The sequence below is a fragment of the Eptesicus fuscus genome, chromosome 2 (assembly GCF_027574615.1).
Source record: "Eptesicus fuscus isolate TK198812 chromosome 2, DD_ASM_mEF_20220401, whole genome shotgun sequence".
In the NCBI taxonomy this organism is placed as follows: domain Eukaryota; kingdom Metazoa; phylum Chordata; class Mammalia; order Chiroptera; family Vespertilionidae; genus Eptesicus; species Eptesicus fuscus.
The window spans coordinates 84,263,955-84,285,443 of record NC_072474.1 but is presented as its reverse complement, the minus strand read 5'-3'; the positions used below and the strand labels follow the sequence as shown (position 1 = coordinate 84,285,443).

Genomic DNA, 21,489 nt, shown 5'->3' with positions numbered 1-21,489 from the left:
GTTCTTCCTGATTCCATTTTGGAAGACTATGTTTCTAGGAATTTATCCATTTCATCCAGGTTGTTGAATTTGTTAGCATACAATTACTCATAATATTTTCTTACATTCCTCTGCATTTTTTTGGTATCAGTATACTTCTCTTTCATTTCTGATCTTATTTTGGTCCTCTCTCTTTTTTACTTGATGAGCCTGGCTGAAGTTTGTCAATCTTGTTTATCTTTTCAAAGAACCAGCTCTTGATTTCATTGATCTTTTATACTTTTTTTTTTTTTAGACTCTATTTTATGTATTTGTGCCCTGATTTATTATTTCCTTCCTTCTACTCAGTTTGGGCTTTGCTAGTTGTTCTTTTTCTAGTTTCTTTTGTTTGAGATTTTTCTTGTTTCTTGAGATAGATCTGTAATGCTATGGAATTCCCTCTTAGGGCTGCTTTTGCTGTGTCCCATAGATTTTAGGTTGTTGTGCTCTCATTTTTGTTTTTTTTAAGATATTTTTAAATTTTTTTTCTTGATCCTATTTGTTAACCCATTCATTGTTTAGTAACATATTATTTAGCTTCCATGTCTTCGTGTGTTTCTCAGTTCTTTTCTTGTGACTGATTTCTAATTTCATACCATTACAGTCAAAGAAGATGCTTGATATGATTTCAATCTTCTTAAATTTATGGAAACCTGTTTTGTGTCCTAACATGTGGTCTATCCTGGCACCTTTTCCATGGGCACTTGAAAAGAATGTATACTCTGTGGCTTTGGGGTGAAATGCTCTGAAGATATCAATTAAGATCCATCTGATCTATGGTGACAGGAAAAAAAAGAAATCCACCTGCTGTTTCCTTGTTGGTTTTCTGTCTGGAAGATCTATCCATTGATGTCAATGGGGTGTTAAAGTCCCCTACTATGATTGTATTGTTGTTGATCTCTCCCTTTATGTCCATCAAGATTAACTTTACATATTTAGGTGTTCCTATGTTTTGTGCATAAATGTTCACAAGGATTCCATCCTCTTGTTGGACTGCTCCCTTTATCATATGTAGTGTCCTTCTTAGTCTCTTACTATAGACTTTGCTTTAAATTCTATTTTGTCCGATATAAGTATTGCTTTTTTTCATTTCCATTTGCATGAAATATCTTTTCATCCCTTTATTTGTAGTCTGTTTATATCTTTTGTTTGGAGAGTATTTCCCTAAATTTTAAATTCTACAGCCTTATAACAGACTAGAGGCCCAGTGCATGATTGAATCATGCACGTGTAAGGTCCCCTACACGCTTTCGCTTTCGATCGCGGGGGAGCTGGGTGCCTGTCTGCTGGTGCACCAGGCCTTTCGAAAGGCCTGGTGCCGGAGCATACAGGCACCCAGCTCCCACGCTTTCGCTTTCGATCGCAGGGGAGCTGGGTGCCTGTCCGCTGGTGCACAAGGCCTTTCAGAAGCCTCTGGCTCGGTGGAGCCTTCTGAAAGGCCTGGTGCCGGAGCTGACAGGCACCCAGCTCCCCCGCTTTCGATGGTCCGCGGCAGGACGTGAGCTCGCTGGCCCAGATGCCCCTTCTGACCGCAGCACAGCCATGGCGCAGACGCTGAGCTCTTGCCGCTGCTGGCGACGCAAGCTCAGCGTCCTGCTGGCCCAATCGGCTACCCCGGCCACCCCGAGTCCCGCCCCCTGCACCTCCTGCTGGCCCAATCGTGGGTGTAGCGGAATTACCATTTTATTAGGTAGGATAGTAAACAAAAAAAGAGGGGGTTTTATGGTTAAATTAATTTGAGAAACTTTGTTAAATAGGTTTAATCTTCTTAAAACCTTAAGTATGTTAATGTATGTTAAGATTCGGGGAAGGGGGAGGATTGATTATGAAGGATTTCCTAGACTTCCTTGACCATAAAATCCATTTTGAATGGACTGGCATTCAATGGACCAAACCTTAGGAAGTGCTGGTCAAGCATCAATATCTATTTTTTTGGTTTACGTTATCATGAGTTGAGTGCCCATATCGCTTGAAGTGAATAATGTTTTGTGATGAAATTACTTTACCCTAAAAATCTTCCATGTAGTTGTTATCATAAAACATGCTTAATTTTCACACAGAGACGTTTATTAGACCTGCCTAAGACATCATGAAAGTATCTTAAATATCTAATTTAAGTTTTAGAGGATATCCAAGATGGTAGGGTTTGGAGAAGAGGATAAGGAAAGCAAAAAAAACTTATCATTGAAACAAACCTCTGAAACAAAGTATAAATAGCATGTGATCCAGGGATAGGTCTAGATTGTAATCCTGTTGCTACCACCAATGAGGTACCAGATTGTGGGCAAATTATTTGGCCTTGCTGTGCCTGTTTATTCCTAGATAATAGTAGAAACTACTTTCTAGAAATGTGGTGATGAATAAATTGTTTAGCATGGTGCAGGGCACAGTGATAATGCTTTTGCTGTTAATAACAATAATGACAAGTAACATTAAGCATTCACTATGAACTTTCTGAAAGAATCTTTAGATGTGTACCTACCTCCTGGGTATATTTATATGCCTATAAGTCAAAATTTATGATTTAGTGTTCTAATATTTTGACATACTATTTCAATTTTCAAAGGAATCTACTTCTCTTACTCCAGATATAGCATGTATATACTTCAGAACAAGGTTTATTAGACATCATTTTATAAAACTGTGCTTACTATTACAAACTGAAATATGTAAATAGGAACAAATTTAATTTAAACTTGATCTATTATCCCTATTGGATTAGTTATATTTCAAAAATACAAAAATGTTTATATGTCTGTATTTTACCACCTTCTATTAATACAATAGTTACTTATATGATTAAAAACACTTATTATTATCACCAGAACGATTAAAGTCTACTTACAGTGTTCATGACATTTTGCCAAATTTTCTAGGTCATCCACATGATAGTAATCATAGCCTGATGTTCCCAGAACTTCAAATGGCAAATATCCTATTATGGGTGGTGCCCTAAATTACATATAAAGCAATATTATAACTTTTTCCATAATGAGGACTATTCCAACTAAAAATCAATTTTAAGGGAACCTTTATATATTTGAAAAAATAGATAATGAACTTGATCATCCAAATTAGAAAAAGTTTATTTTGGAAATCCATTAATTTAAACAATTATATGACTGTTCCCTTTTTATAAAATTTAAAAATGAAGTTACCTGTGATCTAGAAATAGAAATTTCCATTCTAAACTATGTCTAGATGTAAACTCTTCATTGGGTTCTTCAACAGTGCACATTTCCTATAAATAAATTAATAATTACAATTCAGAAATACTTTTCTGCCTTTTGAAGAATCCTAAATATTGTTAGCCATAAAAGTCATTATTAGACAACTTTTCTAACAATTTTTTAACACATTTTAATTTTCTAGTACTAAAGAATATGGCAATAAACAAATGCAGGCTTCTAGAGGAGTACTTCTTACTCTACACGTTTCTCCATTCACTCACATGCCTATAAACCCTAATTCTGAATTCAGACCTTTCTCCTGACTACAGTGCCATATTTCTGTGTGGATGTCCCCACACATCACAATCTCAGTATTTCCTAAAATGAACAGTTTTGCTCTTATTCCTCATATCCAGTTAAAACAATTTTCTATATCGTCACCTTTTAATCTAAATGCCTACTACTAAATTCTTTCAAATTCACCTTCTACCTTTAAAAAAATCGATTTGATCCCATCCATCTTCAGTGTCTTAGTTTAGACTCTAGGCCCTCATCACACTGGTTCACATTATTGCCATAGTGTCTCCCCAAACAACTCTCTGGGTTCTTCAACCCATCTTCTATTCTGGCTATAATTTATAATTACCTTACTAATACTCAAATATGATCATATAACTTTCCTGCTTAAAACCTTAATGATTCCTCATTCTATTAGGATAAAGTTTAAACTCTTCAGCATGGAGAGATAAAAAAAAGAAACATATTTCAGTTCTGGCCTTTGATTATTTTCTATCATCTCCCAACATCCCTACTCCTTCCACACACAATAACCCTAGACTCTATCCATATTCAACAATGTATTCTAACCTGCCTCTGTGTCCTTGAATGACCTTCTATAGCACAATGCAATGATTAAAGAGTTTGGGCTTTGAGAGAAAAAGAATTAGAGTCAATCTCATTTCTACCACTTAATAACTTCAACTTTGGGCAAATAAGTTCCTTAAGCCTGTTTCCTTATATATAAAATGGGGATCACACTAGCATCTACCTTAAAGGGTTGTTATAAGAATTAAATTAGATAATGCACATAAAGTATACAGTATGTAAGAAGAACTAAATATTTTCCACTGCTATAATTTCCTAAGATCAAAACAAGAAGAGCAAAACTGTTTAAGATCTTCTAATTGCTAATTCAGTACCTGTCCTACAATATGGCATCTTCCTAAATTTAAAATTTTAGCCTGGTTTACTTTCAGCCTCTTTCTTTTAGTGGCTGAATTACTTCACCTTCCACTTCTCTACTAATCATCTGCTTGTGAGGTCCGAACAATAAAAATACATTCTTTTTTTTTTAACTTTATTTTAAAATATATTTATTGATTTTTTACAGAGAGGAAGGGAGAGGGATAGAGAATCAGAAACATCGATGAGAGAGAAGCATCGATCAGCTGCCTCCTGCACACTCCCTACTGGGTATGTGCCCGCAACCAAGGTACATGCCCTTGACCAGAATCGAACCTAGGACCCTTGAGTCCACAGGCTGACGCTCTATCCACTGAGACAAACCGGTTAGGGCTAAAAATATATTCTTTAATTAAATTTTAAAATTGAAAAGATAAATTGCATGCAGTAAAAAGCCACTTGTATATTTCTAAAGAAAATTTCAAAAACAATCTTGGCCTTTCTTCTTTAATGTAGTTGTGAACTACACAAAAAAAAATCTTAAAAAAATTTTGCACAAAAGCAGGACACCAGTGATATACAGTATAACTGTATATCTGCAAAGGATATATGTTTCAAAATGAATTCTAAATTTAATGAGTACCTTGATAACTCATTATGTGCTTAAAAAGTACAGTATTATGATGATGTATATTTCAAAACTCATGGCCATCACTGCCTTTAATATTTGTAGAAAGTTTCAGTTATTCTAGAAACAGCAAAAAAAAAAATTACATAAAGACTATTCGGCAAAATATGAATACAAATCCTCTTTAGGAAATAAAATTCAAAACATACCTTGATGAACTGAGGTGTAGCTAATCTGACAGTAGCTACAAAACAAACTCTATCTTCATAAGAAGGTCTGTGTGTGCGTTGTATAGTTCCTTCAAAACCATTGTGTGCTGAAGTGGATACTAAAACAATAAAGACATATATATATCATCACTTACCCTAGTAAAATCAAGTTATTATTGATGTTCAAATATCTATGTTTGTGAGAGCTTGAAACAATACCAGATTAAAATACATTGTAAGAAAAGCATTTTAACTCACCACTGTTTAAAGATTTGAAATTTCCTATAAATTTCACATATTCATAGGTAGATGGCTCTTTTGGGTCTATTGTTCCTCGAAGCATATGACAACAGAATTCTAACTGATTTTTTGCTGAAGTGGGAGAAAAAATATATTTGTGATTTAGCATGAGTGATATATTACATGAAAAGAATATAAAAGTTGTATAAGCTTACAATATTATCCCTAACAACAGTCCTCAATTACATTTTTATTTAGTCCATAAAAAGTAGAATACCTATAGGAGATGATCTTAACACAGAAAATAGATGATCTATCCTTAATAGAGAAAACTGATCTTCTGATATAAGCAACTCCATATTTCCCCATTTTTATCTGTCCTTCCTACTCATTCTTCACTCTAATTTCAAATAACAGTTTTGCTTCCCATTTTAAAGTTAATGCTTCTATGTCTACTGTGAACAGTCTTTCCTATGTTCTTTAGGACCAGGGCCACACCTTTATTCATTCCTTTAGCATCCACACCTTCTCTTCGAGTCATTTGTGTCTACTTGTAAATCTGCTTAGGTCTCCCCATCTCAGACAAACAAAAGGTTTTTCATACTACCCTTTTTAAAATATTTATTTATTTATTATTATTATTATTATTTATTTATTTATTTATTTCAGAGAGGAAGGGAGAGGGATAGAGAGATAGAAACATCAGTGATGAGAGAGAATCACTGATTGGCTGCCTCTTGCACGCTCCCCACCGGGGATCAAGCCTGCAACCTGGGCATGTGCCCTTGACCAGAATTGAACCTGGGACCCTTCAGTCCACAGGCCGACACTCTATCCACTAAGCCAAACCAGCTAGGGCCATGCTACTCTTTATAGCATCATAGAAATTGCCTTCCTTTTCATTATGTGCTTTAAGTTCCATACACATATTCATTTACCTTAACTTTATGCATTGTGGCTTTCATCCTTATAACCTTGATAGCAGGGGTGAGAAACCTTTTTTTCTGCCAATAACCATTTGAATATTTATAACATCATTCGCAAGGCCATACAAAATTCCCAACTTAAAATTCGCCTGCTATATTTGTTCAAACATTTAAATAACTCACCCCTAATGCCCTGGCTGGGCCAGACCAAATGATTTTGTGGGCCTTATATGGAAAATAAGGGAATACTACTGTACTGTTAACTTCAATGGGCTTTCCTCATTATTACCACCTCTTCTTAAAACTCACATTTCATTCCCACAGACTGAAACTTTACCTTCCTCCCTTATTGAATATTTCTATATTTCTTCTAATCAGTCTTCTACAAACATTTTTTGATCTTGATCTACTATTATCCTTTATAAATTTATCTGCATTTAGTCAACTTAATTACTCCTAAATCTCTCTCTCTCCCCAACTCTAACATTTTGTATAAGACGAAGTCTTAGGTCACTATGTGCTTTCAGGACATTTCTACTCGATTGTCCCATCAATAACTCAAACTAAAAATATTTCAAAGTGAATTTATCCCTCTCTCTTCCTAAGCCAGCTATCCTTCCCCTCTGTCTTATGTGCCCCTATTTCCCAAGATAGAAATGGTATCAATTTGGTCTCTCCTCTTCCACAAGCCCTCAAACTAGTCTGTCACTAAGACCTGCTATTTATTTCATCAAAAAAGCTCTCATAAGTTATTTTTCCAAATGAGCATCCAATACCACCAACTTAGTATAGATGCAAATCATCTAGGTAACTACAAAAATGTATCCTATATGCCTCCATACTCTTGCCACTAGGATTTAACTTTCCCTACTACTGTTAACTAATGTTACTTTCACAGTTATTATTTCAGCATTCAAGGACTAGTAATGCCTTCTTCGTTCACAGCATCAAACTCACATTCTTCTGTTATTATCATGAATGACTTCATTATCTACCATAACAGGTTCAAGATCTAACCACCTTCTTCCTAAAACCTCCACGGATGAACCTTAGCCGCTTGGTCTCCTGCCTAACACCAAGTCCCATTGAGTTTATCTACTCAACACTCACATACAGGCTTTCTTCTCCATCCTTACTTCTATTGCTAGTATTCTGTAGTTTTTATTTTTACCTCCAGTCTAATCCTTTTAAAAATTTTCCACCTGAGATTTTGTCCAAACCAAAAATCCACCTTTTTTCCGGGTCCGCACTACATAAAAAAATAAAAATCAAGCGAGTTTGAATTAAAGATTAGGCCCCATTTCCTTTTCTAGATACAAATAACACCACTGGTACCCCCTCACGTTCATTAAGGCTCAAATGACCTACTTGCAGAATGCTAAATTTTCTTGTTTTAAATCATGTTTAATCTTCTGGCATAAAACACTTTTTTCTTGGAAAATAACTTTTTGTATATCGATTGTTTAACTAGGGGGTCAGTAAGTCTTTTAATTAAGGCTTTTCTCTATCTAAACATATTGTTGCCATCCACCCTCCAATCTTAGATGCAGAAGCCTAATGTCTGTCTTTCTGCCAGAGGCTTTCATTCAGTTCTCCTACCAACTCTGCCCTTATGAAGGCCTCTATAGTGACCCTTTCTTTGTCAGCTTCTAGGTCACAGGATTCTACCTTTCTAATTCTTCTCTCCTTGCTCTATATACTCATCTCAAGCAATACAATTCAATCCATGACTTCAAATACTATTTATAGGCATATAACTAACTAATCTACATCATTATATCTAGCACAAATCTTTCTCCTAGGTGAAAAACTAGAGTGGTCTATTGGTAATGTCATAAGAACTTAATTTTTAAATAATTATAAATAGGCTTCAAATGGACTCTCCTGGTCTCTAGTTCATCTCATCTCTTTCTGACAGGCCACTCATTCACATCAAAGATATACATTCATACATACTTACACATATGTATGTGTGTGTGTGTGTATGTATATCTCAATTCTTGGACTGTTAGTTTTCTATAGAATTTGGGAGTTCAAAATACTAAGAACTTTTCAAATGATTAATAATATCAGAATTAACAGAAATGTCCAAATTAACCCTTTGCACTCGCTTGCTTTTTTCTCGATTCCTTTATTCTAATGCTAATCGTGTCTAGTCACACTCGACATCCGAGTGCAAAAGGTTAATATCAGTATGACCAGAAAAGTCAAAACTGAAAAATGAAAAAAGTGATTTAAAAAAATATTTAATAACTAATAACCAAATATAGTCTTGTGATCATCTCAGATTTTACATAGAGAAAAATTTAGTGAAGAAAATGAGGTATTCTGGTCAAATTAATTTGCCAATGAACCTAGAAGAAATGTCTGATTATACCATAATATTTTTAGTTTTCAAAAACAGGAACTATTTTTCACTGTTCTTGGCACTTCTCTGATATTGCACAAGTGCCTGGCATGTAACATATATCCAATAAATGATTTTTTAATTAGTAAAGCAAACAATTTTCTTTAGTTACTATTTCTTAAAAATACAGAAGTTATTGTTGTCCAACTGGTTGATTATAGTGAAAATGAGAATATTTAATTTTCTCAATACATAAGATTTTATATAAAAATAAAAACATATTCCAAAGTTCCATTTTTGTGTAAAATACAGTTTTATGACATAACTATTATAACAAAAAAGATGGGATTTCCCAATATATTCTAGAATAGAGTTCAGACTTTAAAATACAGTCTTAATTCCGTATTATATACATTTTTTTAAAATTTAAAAGTGATCTAATAAGGTTTGTGAAATGATGCTATGTGTTTAGTCAAACATGTCTGTGTTTGTTACAAAAGCAAAGTATAACATGACCAAATATATTTAGCTTTTTCCTTAACAGCTACTACTTACATTTTAAATATTCCGGGGTTAATGAGTCACTTTCCAGCAGATGGGTAGATAGTATTTTATAAATCTCTGAATGTTCCCCCTCTGGGATGAAATTAAATATACTTTGATCCACAAGATCAGACTGAAAAAAAAATTCAATAAAATAAAATAACTTTAGTGATTCAAGAGACATGTATTTTAAAAGGATATAATAACTTTTAAAACATCAGGTGAACATATGATTAACTTCTGATTATTTGTAGAAACTAACAAACATCAAGTTACAGAGCACAACATAAAGAACAAGAGAAGCCTGGCTGGTATGGCTCAGTGGTTGAGCGTCGACCTATGAACCAGGAGGTCAGGGTTCTATTCCCAGGCAGGGCACATGCCCAGGTTGCAGGTTCAATCCCCCGTGTTGGGTGTGCAAGAAGTAGCTGATCAATGATTCTCTCTCATCATTGATGTTTCTCTCACTCTCTCCCTCTCCCTTGCTCTCTGAAATAAAAAAATAATAATAATTTAAAAACAAAATAAAGAAAAGTGGAAGACGATAACATGACCTCCATGTCTCTGTGTCTTCATCAGATCCATGATCGATATGATCTTGAAAAGTCTGATAAATGATTTGCGAAGGTGAGTTTCAACAAATTTGAACATTTAAAATATAACAGAACTAAGAAAGTTGATTAGGAAAATCTTTGGCTACAAGACACAGCCCTACGGTATACCCAAACCTCTGGTAATTTATGGTGGTATTTACTACAACAAGGACCAAAGGACTAGCCACAGGCTAAGCAAAGAGGAGATTTGACTTTGGTGTCATTTCTATTGTCTAATGTGTTTTTTCCTTTTTACTTCATCTTTTCCAGCCATCCATCCTGTTCCCATTGTCAAAAAGCCCTGCTGTTAGCTAACCCTCCTCCCCGAAAGCAAGTAATATGTCAAACATTATAATCCTTGGTCAAATATGGCTTTAATAATGATTCATTAATCAAATGTAATTTGACAAACAGGTTGCCTACAATGTGCCATGGCTACGGGAATCAAATACGAATAAGACAGTTCCTATCCTAAGAACCACTGACAACAAAACGAATCAGTGACTTCACATTTTCTACCAAATCCAAACTATTTTACTTGGTTTCTCCATATTTTCAAACTGCTCTGTGGAATCCTGGAGATACTGAAGGGGTGTCTCAAGGACTGTGGAGCTATGTTAAGGGTGAAAAGGAGCTGTGAAGGCAGTGCTAAGGCTCCTTTGCCTCTGTATTCACAAAAGCAGTTCCACTTTTATTTGGGTTTATATTTTAAACATTGTAAAGATTTTGTTTGAAGAAAGAACTTCATGGTTTAAAAACAAAAACCCTCACAACACAAGAGAGCCACTGGGAAGGTGGGAAGTGCTTTTACTGTACCCTCCGTAAAAGCCATACATTCACATTCTTTTCTCTAGCCCTCAAAGTCTGCTCTATAAATTGGAATAGCCTTCCTCTCTTCCTCCACATATTTGTATCTTCCACCTTTCAAAAGACGAGTTCAAATTATTTCCTTCAAAAAAGTATTCTCTTAACACCATAATTCAGAGTAAACAAAATTTCTTCACTACTTATTACTCTTATCATTCATTTCCCATAAAAAATTTCTGTTAATTGTATTTTAATGTCTATGTCTTACTGCCTGCTGCCCATCCTATATAATAAAAGCCTAATATGCTAAATGTCCAGTCGACCTGTTGGCCGTTCAACCAATCAAAGCGTAATATACTAATGATATGCTAAGGCCACTCAACCACTTTCTATGATGTGTACTGACCACCAGGGGGCAGACAGTCGACCAGTCGCTATGACGTGCACTGACCACCAGGGGGCAAACGCTCCGACCAATAGGTTAGCTTGCTGCTGGGGTTGGGCCAATTGGGACTGAGCAAAATGGGCCGGATATGCCCTACAGCCCTCCCATATCTCTCCCCAGCCCCGATGGTGCACCTGTGGAGTCCCTCGGCCTGGCCTGTGCCCTCTTGCAATCTGGGACCCTCAGGGGATGTCGGAGAGCTGGTTTCAGCCCGATCCTACAGACTGGACCAAGGAACCCCCACTGGTGCACAAATTCGTGCACTGAGCCTCTATTAAGTAAATAAAAGCCCCCTATCTCTTATATATTTTCCTCCTCCCTTCAAATTAAGACACATTAAAGTTGTGCATTGCATATACCAGTTACTAGTATAATACATGATTCTAGATTAAGGAGTTATTTGATAAAGGCTTACAGATAACCACACTAAAAATATATCTGCATTTTTACAAGGTTTTTTTTCTGAAAGTCTGAAAAGCCTCTAGAACAGAAGTTACTAGGTGTATTGGCTAAGAATGCGGATTTTGTAATCAAAGAAAACACAATAATTTCAAGAGAAACATCAAAAGTGCTTTTTCAAAGTAATGTCCATCGCTAGCTACACATTTCCCCCATCTTTTAGGTAATCTGTGGATACCATCCCAATAGAACTTTCCTTGTTTTGAGGCAAACCATTCAGAGACCCAATTTTCCACTTCTTCGTACGTTTTGAAGTGCTGCTCAAAAAGTGCATGTGCCATCAATCAGAACAAGTGCTAATCTGAAGGAGCAAGGTCTGGTGAATACAACGGGTGGGTTAATACTTCCCAGGCAAGATCTTTTAACGTGTCTTTAACTGGTTTTGAAGTGTGTGATGGTGGGTCATCATGAAGCAAAATTACTTTGCCATGTCTTCCGGCACATTCTGGTCATTCATGATCAAAGTATTGTTCAAATTGATTGTTCTTGATAGCGATCAGTATTAACAGTTTCACCTGGTTTTAGAATATCATAATACACCATGCCTTCCTGATCCCACCAAACGCAGAGCACTGTCTTCTTTCCGAAGTGATTTGGCCTTGCAGTACGTGTTGATGGTTGACCTGGATCAACCCATGATTTTGTGCATCTGGGCTTCTCAAAATAAATCCACTTTTCATCGCCAAGTCACAACTCGATGCAAGAAAGACTTGCTTTCGTGCCGTTGAAGCAACATTTTACTGATGATTTTTCGGTTTTCCATTTGTCTTTCGTTCAGTTGACGTGGCACCCATTTTCCTTCCTTTAAAATCTTTCCCATTGCTTGTAAATGTTCAGAAATGGTTTGCTGAGCAACATTTAATCTTTCTGCAAGTTGTTTTTGAGTTTGACGCGCATCTTCATCCAATAATGCTTGTAATTGTTGGTCTTCAAACTTTTTCAGTTGACCTAGACGTTGTCTTTCACATTGAAATCATCACTTTTAAAGCGTTTAAACCAGCGTTCACAAGTATCTTGAGATGGAGCATGTTCACCATAAGCTTCCTGAAGTATTCAGCAGCACTTTTCTTCAAAATAAAGTAATGAATTAAAACTTCCCGCAAATGCTCTTTTTTTGGCACGAAATTCAACATTTTTTTAAAAATATATTTTATTGATTTTTTACAGAGAGGAAGAGAGAGGGATAGAGAGTTAGAAACATCGATGAGAGAGAAACATCGATCAGCTGCCTCTTGCACACCCCCTAATGGGGATGTGCCCGCAACCAAGGTACATGCCCTTGACCGGAATCGAACCTGGAACCCTTGAGTCCGCAGGCCGACGCTCTATCCACTGAGCCAAACCGGTTTCGGCCGAAATTCAACATTTTTAAGTGTAAAAATATCTACGATGTTAACACCTTCAGAAAATTTGACAATATGAAGTTTTGAAGCTTGTTGTCACTATAACTAAATAGCATACATAACAAATCGCATATATATCAACATATGTGAAACTCAATCTATTGAAAAAAAATCCGCATTATTAACCGCTACACCTAGTATGCACTAAAAATTCAGGCATGAATAACAAAAATGCTAGAAAATTGCTTTTTATTGACAAAACAGACGCATTGATATTAATGTAAAGAATAGTTTAAACAGAAATAAAACTATTTGAAATACTAAAACTTTCATTTTGAGAATGATTATAGTTTTCTATTATTTACTCTCATTGACAATTTCTTTTACTATTTCAGGAAATTATAAACTGACCTATGTTATCCTTGCTTTTCCAGCTATAAACAGATAGGTGTTTCATATTCACAGAGAAAAGAATATGAATGAGTAGCACAGAGTGGTATGACCACAAGCACTGTTTCCCCTGAAACCTGATACTATGAAGGATCAGTTAGCAGGTGACTAACTAATGTATCAAACTTTCCATTAATCACCACATTTAAAATCTCTAAATGAAGCTAATCATACTTAATATCACCATACCATTTACTCAGTTCCCAAACACAATTCAAAGAAAATTAAAAAGGCAGCTATCCTGACCCTTTTATCTCCTTCAAGCATTTTCATAAAGAAGAAATGTAAATTCTGCTAAGTTAGTTATGTGACATATATCAATAGCTTTTCTGTTTTTTCTACATTTTGTGGAAACTATAAAATGTTACCAATTATCTTTTCCCTCAGGTCTTGGAAGTTCCACAAAAATGTTGTACAGTTAAGTCCAATTTCTCTACTTTCATGTTTCTTACTGATAATATAAAGGGGATGGGCTAAGGATGTCTAAAATCTCTTCTGGCACTGAGGTGTCATGAGTCTAATTTTGTCACAGAAAGCCAGTTTGGGAGACAAAAAAAATCGGTAAGTTTTCTTTCCAATCTCAAAAGAATAAAGCATTTATGCCCAATTATTAGCCACAAATAGGTTAAAATGTGCCTAATTTAATAAGCATGAAGTGACAAAGAAAACATTTTTTTTTTTTGCAGGATCTATAGAATCAGTCTTGTAATTTTAAGTCATATTGACCACTAATTTAAGATGGCAAGTTTTAATTTCTCAATGGAACTAAATTATAAACATTAAAGCCTAATTTAGGAATTTGCTAATGTGTCTTCCCTTCTGGCAACAGCCAAAATTCTATTTTAGATAATAGGTGTATACATTAAAACACAATGAAAGAGGCATCATTATTTTAAACCTTTTGTTTAGCATCTGTTACAGTTTAAATATTAAGGACAACCAAAACAGAAAGTCACATATTTTTTCCTTATGTTTGATCCTATTATTTTATTTTCTCAAAAAACGTGTTTCTCTTTTTGCGCCCCCCCCCCCGCCCCTGCAAGCCATAGAGTAATATACAATTCAGCATTATCAGTGATGTGAAAAAAAGTGTCCACAGTAACTGGTGAGCAGCAAAAACATATTAACAAAGGATACTATTAACTTAGTATGGAATGAAATGGGTTTACTAGAGCAGCAGCAGCAATTTCCTCTGCCCCAAAATTCACCTACCAATCTATATGCTTTGGCTAATACAAACAATGAAAAATATCAAGATAATGTTAATAACATAGGAAACTGGGTATGGGGCACATGGGAACGCTCTGTACTATTTTCTTGATTTTTCTGTAATCTAAAAACAGTTATAAAATAAAAAGGTTTTTAAAAATCCAGGATGGAATGAAAAGGTAAAGACGGTTTTCACGAGGAGGAAATGTTAATGACAAAATGCTTGGATCCCAACTAGATCTATCACATGTTATCTATTTCAAAAACCAATTAAACTTCACCTCACTAAAGATTCAACACCAGTGTGCCATTAGGAAAGATTTTTTAAAACAGCTACATCAAATAGCCTACTCATTTTTATACATTCAATAAAATATTACCAAATGCCTCTCTAAGAAACTAGCTAGCCCATGTGGATATAAAGTCCCTGCATTTAAGAAGCTACACCTACCATGATTACCCAAATAAACAGAAAATTACAATTCACTCTAAGTGTCATGATGGCAGTGCATATAAGGTAACATGAGCAGAGAGAGGAAGGGCATCCAATTCTGAATGGAGTTCAAGGAAAGTGCCCAGGAAGGAGGCTTTTAAAAAGTGTTACCACATATATTACATAAGATGCTGATTATGAATAAATTTAAAATTTTAATTTAAAAAATTACAGTTTCTATAAATACATAATGAAAATAAAACGTATACAATTGTATATGGTTTAAAAGCATATAATAATACCTTTTTAAAATTAATCTTATTTTAATCATTATCTTAATCCTACAATGGGTTTCTTTCTCTAGCTTTTTTCACATGTAATTAAAAAAAAAAAAAAGAATAGCCCAGAAAATTCAGCTAATCAATCTGTCCTTTTCTCTGCCTATACTAGTTTACTTATGTGTTCTATAATCTGTTTCCTCTCAAACAATTTTTAGATGTTGGTTTAATTACCTACTATTTGAGCTTACTGTTAATGAAAGCCCCTAGAAAAGAAAAGCAGGCAAGCCAAGTCATTTTCTGGTGTGAGACACAGAAATCAGCAAATTATTTAATGTCTGGCCTTCAGTAAGAAATTACCCTTCTAAATCTGGTCTTTTAAGTGTAGTGTCCATTCTTTATATAGAGTATGAGGTGGCAGAGTAATCAGAGGGAGGAAGATACTGCTTATCAGTATCTCTTAAAAGAGACCTTTACAATACAGATACTTTGTATTTATAATAAATTAAGAGTAATTTATAAGTAACTTCAGAATATTTATACCACAAGCCCTATCTTAGATAAGAACATTACATATTAAATAAAAATTTCAAATTCATTAAAACCATCAGCTGCAGCAGAGCATCTAACATCGTGTCTCATAGAGAGTTGATATTCAATAAATATACTTGGAGTAAAACAACAACACATTAATTCTGGTGTTCACCATCTTTATCAAAATCATACAATGTAATTATTTTCTAATTCTGTACCCTTAAGGTCATACTGATAACACATTGAATATGGCCACTTAGGCTTTATCAATTCAAGCCACAGAGCACAAAAGTTCTGTATCTATTATTTTTAGTGTGTTCTTTTAAGTTATTCTTTTGAAAAAATTATTTGCATTCCTCTAGCTATAACACGAATATCTCAGTAGAAATTTAGTTGTTCTCAAGATATTCTCAGTGATTCAGCAACGTCTTCACCAGGCTGAATAAAGAGAAACACTGAAAACTTAGCATTAGAAAAAAAGAGAACAGCAAGAACAGAGGTTAAAGTGGCCTCTGAATAGTTACTACAGATTACAGAGGCATGACTGACCTGAGAAAAAACAGCCATGTTAAAACAAAGTTGTATTTTCAGTTCTCCTCCACACTCTCCTTATTGCTTAACGTTGCCCTGGAGGTACATTTCCTAGTACTTTATAATGTTTAAAATAGGCATTAAATAAGAAAGAGATCACAGGATTTTTATACTTACTGGTAAATGTTCAAGTAATGAAGTTACACTCTCAGACACATATATTATGCTTCCATCTGTCATGATTGCTAAAAAAAACCCATCAAGAGCCTGAAATTAAACATAACAGTTAGTTAAATGAAAAGAATAAAGAGTTTTCTAGCACAAAAATAAAAATCTAACTTACTAAATGACAAAAGACATAAGGTGGAAATTTCCAGAGCACTATCAAAATGCTAGCTTTCCCCCTTCACAATACTGTAGTATAGTATATATCTTTGTGCATTTTTAAAATGCTTTTGGGGAAAAAAATCACTCTTTAGCTATTGGATAGTTGATTTCTAAACTATAGACTTAATGTTCTACCTTTATCATTCATATATTGTATACAGATGGCCTTATTTGAAGATGCTAATATCTCTAAAGCACACACACCATTAATAATGTCTTTGGCACACAAAAGAACACATTATCTCCTTTTGTATATATCAACTGAGAGGTGTATGAACTGTAGGGAGATACATGAGGAATTTAGTGAAAGGGAAATAAATCTGAAAAAGGAGGCTAAGAACAGATCATGAAAGGCCATGAATTGCCAAGTTAAAACATAAGGACTTAGGTCTTATGTTCAATAGTAGTCTGGAAGCAGTGTGTAAATAGATTCAGAGGGGGAAAATAATTAAGATAGGAAAATCTCAATGACTTTAGAATAGTCAGGGAAGTTGATGAGAATCTGAATGAAATTAAGTGCGGTAAGAATAGAGAAGAAAGAACTTAGATATCGAGAAATGTGAAGTTAAGAATTCAGGAGAGAAGCCATGAAGGGATACAATATTTAATAATAAAGCGATCCTATATTTTATATATTATAAAGTATTTTCATTTGAGAATCTTAGGTACAGAAGTGACTGCTAAAGATATGAGATCTGCAGATCTGCATTCCAGACAAATCGTTGGGGAATTATCTACATGTGGGGATTCGAAGGACAAGTACCAGAGAAAATGACAGACAGAATACAACTGTCGACAAGGAAATCAATAGAAGAGAATGTTACAAGGTGAGAAGGAAGATGGATGGTTCAGTGTGAAATGAGATCAAACAGGATACGAAATGAGAAATAAATTTGGTGACTTTCAAAAGAAATGCCAATAGGAAGATCGGTCAAACTACAATGAATTTAGAGATGAGTGGGTGATCAGAGGCACTTATAAACCACTCTACCAAGAACTTTAGAATGGAAGAAAAGACAGACAAAAGTTTTAAGGGAAGCAAGTATCAAGGGAAGGCAATTTTTAAAAAAGTAACAAGTATATTTGCAGGCTGAGGGAAAGGAAAATCCAGTGGAAAAGATGCTGAAGATATATAGCACAAAAGATACAAAGAGAGGTTCCTCTTCTATTAAAAGAGTTATCACACGAAATTTGGATTTCTTATTTAATTATAGGGATCTCTCAAAGGATAGCAATCTCTGTTAAGAGCCATACATATATCCTACAGCACTGTATCTGCAGGACCTAGCATATGTATAGCACACAGCAGATAAGAAATACTTGTATTTAATTTCCGGAGTGGGGAGTTAGAGCAACCTCCCTCCATTTCTAAGTAACTGTTGAAGTATACACTGAATGCATGAAAAAAGGCATCCCACCACCCCTTCTATTGGGGGAGAGATTTGGATATTAAAAAGAACTTATTTTGAGTAGATGACTACCTTCTAAAATGGCTAAAAGAAACCCATTCTTAGCTAATGTAGAAGGGCTAAAAACCTTCTAATTTTTGCCATTTCATGAAATTATTTTTACAAAAACTCCTTAGTATAGTGCCAGTATTATTATTTCATAAAGAAAAGGTCAAAATGATGTTATTAAGAACCAGCTTTTCTCATATGAAGCTAGAATATATCATCTTTGAAAGCAAATTAATATTTACTATGATGATCTGTATTTGCTATTAGGATATTTGTTACGAATCGGGGTGCAATTCTATTGTGTAAAGGGAAATGAACTGAAATCAGAACCCTTCATGACTTCATCGCACTCCGAGGACCATAGGCTGTCCTTACATTTTTCAAAGCAGGCAAAGGTTAAGCAGAGAAAAGCCTCTACTAGCCTCTTGCCAAATTCTTAATACAAGTAAAGACCAGGGCCCAGACTTCTTTTGAGTGATGGATGTAATTTCCCAAGCAGGTAGGTGGGTACACCAAAAGCTAAAGGGGCCTTGAAGATGAAGATCAGAGAGATATGGACACTTCCTCCCAAGAGTGAAGCCTGTGAAACTTATCCCTCTTCCACACTGTATGATATAAGGGGAAGGCTCATTAGTTAAAACTCCTTGTCTTCCTATTTCATACCTAATTGAACCACAATAAAAGGACTATGTAAATCTTTGTCAGTGAGTGTTTAATCTGGGGAAGACTGGAATGGAAGTTCTAGGGAAGGGACTAGAACCTCCTTGTGGATTTGCATCTAAAGTGAAGTTGACAGGGCACTCACTAGCTCTTCCCTTGTAGACTACCAGAGAGAGCTGTCGGCTTCCAAGGGAAAGAACAACATACTAAGAGGTAACTTCACCTAAAGATGACTTTGCATAGAGGACAGCCTAAATTGCCCCAATTTCCTTGACTATTCTCTACCTTAAGGTTGCAAGGAATATTTCTCACAACAGATTAAAGAGACGAATGGCAATGGAGAAATGGAGAGAGAAACAGCCAACACATAGGTTATATGTTCATTTTAATATCTCAGTCTTAATTCTTCCATTAATTAGCTATCTGACCTTGGACAAGCTGCAACTTCTCTGGGCCTCATACCACAAAATGAAGAAGTTGAGATGAATGATCGAATTGCTCCCACTAGCAGCTCATAACCTACATCTGAAATTCTGCTGAAAAGGGTATCTGGACTGCCTATCTGTAATCTGATCAAAGTGACTAGCCAATAGTAACACATCTAGGTTAGTTAGACCCAGGTTGCAATACACACACATATTTATAGTATATTAATGTTAGAATACATATTTACTTGACAGTTGTAAATAATCACTAAAATAAAAAAGATGTTTGACATATTAAAAATAGTAAATATAAAATTTTTCAGGAATGTAATCCTAAAAACTGTGAGGATAATCATGAGAAAACTAATTTATATATGATTGTTTTCTGTTGTATATAACATTATAATCTCTGAAATCTTTGATTTTTTTTTAATACAAAGTATATACTAAATGTGTCGTGTATATACTAAATGTATCCTTAATAAAGATCTGTCCATTGTGAAGAAAAATTTGAAGACAAAGCTTTTGTGTATAGCTTATTACTGAACAGGTAGTTTATCTTCATTAAGATTATTGATACATGAGTGTAGATATTACACAACTTTTTTTGGTGGTGTTGTTAATCCTCACCCAAGGTTATTTTTCCATTGATTTTTAGGAAGAGTGGAAGAGAGAGGGAAAGGCAGAGAGAAACACTGATGTGAGAGAAACACATCGATTAGTTGCCTCCTGCATGTGACCTGACCAGGGCCCAGGCCAGGTGGGTAGCCTGCAACCAAGGTATGTGCCCTTGACTAGAATCGAACCCGAGACCCTTTGGTCCACAGGTTAGATGCTCTATCGACTGAGCCAAACAGGCTAGGGCTTAAAATTAACTTTATTAATTTTAAGAAATTTTTCATACTAATGAAGCAAGGTAAATAGTTAATGATTACCACATATTTTATTAAAAACTAGAGGACTGGTGCACAGATTCGGGCACTGGTGGGGGCGTGGCCTGTGGGGATCGGCCTGCTGTGGGAGTGCCACTCATCCCGGTCAGCTGAGCGGGAGCGCACTGACCACCAGGGGGCAGCTCCTGCATTGAGCGTCTGCCCCCTGGTGGTCAGTGCGCGTCATAGCGACTGGTCGACTGGTTTTTCTGGTCGTTCTACCATTTGGTCGCTGGGCTTTTATTATATAGGATTGCACTGAGAATATAATCATAAAATTAAAATTAGATTTTGCTGCCTGTGGATTCCTCTAAGATCTTATGATACAGCTCCTAAGGCAATGGAAACTAAAGAGAAAATAAACAAATGGGACTACATCAAAATAAAAAGCTTGTGCACAGCAAAAGAAACCATCAACAAAACAACAAGAAAGCTCACTGCATGGGAGAACATATTTGTCAACGTTATCTCCGATAAGGGTTTAATCTCCAACATTTACAGGGAACTCATGCAACTTAACAAAAGGAAGATAAACAACCCAATCAAAAAATGGGCAATGGACCTAAATAGACACTTTTCAAAAGAAGACATAAGGAAGGCCAAGAGACACATGAAAACATGCTCAAAGTTACTAATCATCCAAGAGGTGCAAATCAAAACGACAATGAGGACCATCTCACACCTGTCAGAATGGCTATCATCAACAAATCAACAAATTACAAGTGCTGGTGAGGATGACGAGAAAAAGGAACCCTCGTGCACTGCTGGTGGGAATGCAGACTGGTGCAGCCACTGTGGAGAACAGTATGGAGTTTCCTCAAAAACCTAAAAATGAAACTCCCATTTGACCCAGGGATCCCACTTCTAGGAATATATCCCAAGAAACTAGAAACACCAATCAGAAAGAATATATGCACTCCTATGTTCATAGCAGCACAATTTACAATAGCTAAGATTTGGAAACAGCCTAAGTGTCCATCAGCAGATGAGTGGATTAGAAAACTGTGGTACATCCACACAATGGAGTACTATGCTGCTGTAAAAAGGAAGGGACTCCTACAATTTGCAACAGGGTGGATGGAACTGGAGAGCATTATGCTAAGTGAAATAAAGTCAGTTGGAGAAAGATAAATATCACATGATCTCTCTCTCATTTGTGGAATATAATGAACAACATAAACTGATGAACAAAAACAGATCCAGAGAAGCATCGATCAGACTGTCAAACCTCAGAGGGAAGGCAGGGGAGGGTGGGGTAAGGGGGATAGATCAATCAAAGGACT

At 35.5% G+C, this 21,489-nt stretch overlaps 1 protein-coding gene across 1 annotated transcript in view; it reads right to left on the bottom strand.

Moving 5' to 3' along the window:
• The window catches only part of CLOCK (clock circadian regulator), a 152,090-nt gene that overhangs the window by 46,530 nt on the left and 84,071 nt on the right, over nucleotides 1-21,489 (bottom strand). The window contains exons 11-16 of the mRNA XM_054728943.1: nucleotides 16,523-16,612; nucleotides 9,276-9,396; nucleotides 5,466-5,579; nucleotides 5,208-5,326; nucleotides 3,177-3,259; nucleotides 2,864-2,970 (exon numbers count right to left, since the gene is read on the bottom strand). Coding sequence (XP_054584918.1) covers nucleotides 2,864-2,970; nucleotides 3,177-3,259; nucleotides 5,208-5,326; nucleotides 5,466-5,579; nucleotides 9,276-9,396; nucleotides 16,523-16,612 — 634 coding nt within the window. The remainder of the gene's footprint in view (nucleotides 1-2,863; nucleotides 2,971-3,176; nucleotides 3,260-5,207; nucleotides 5,327-5,465; nucleotides 5,580-9,275; nucleotides 9,397-16,522; nucleotides 16,613-21,489) is intronic.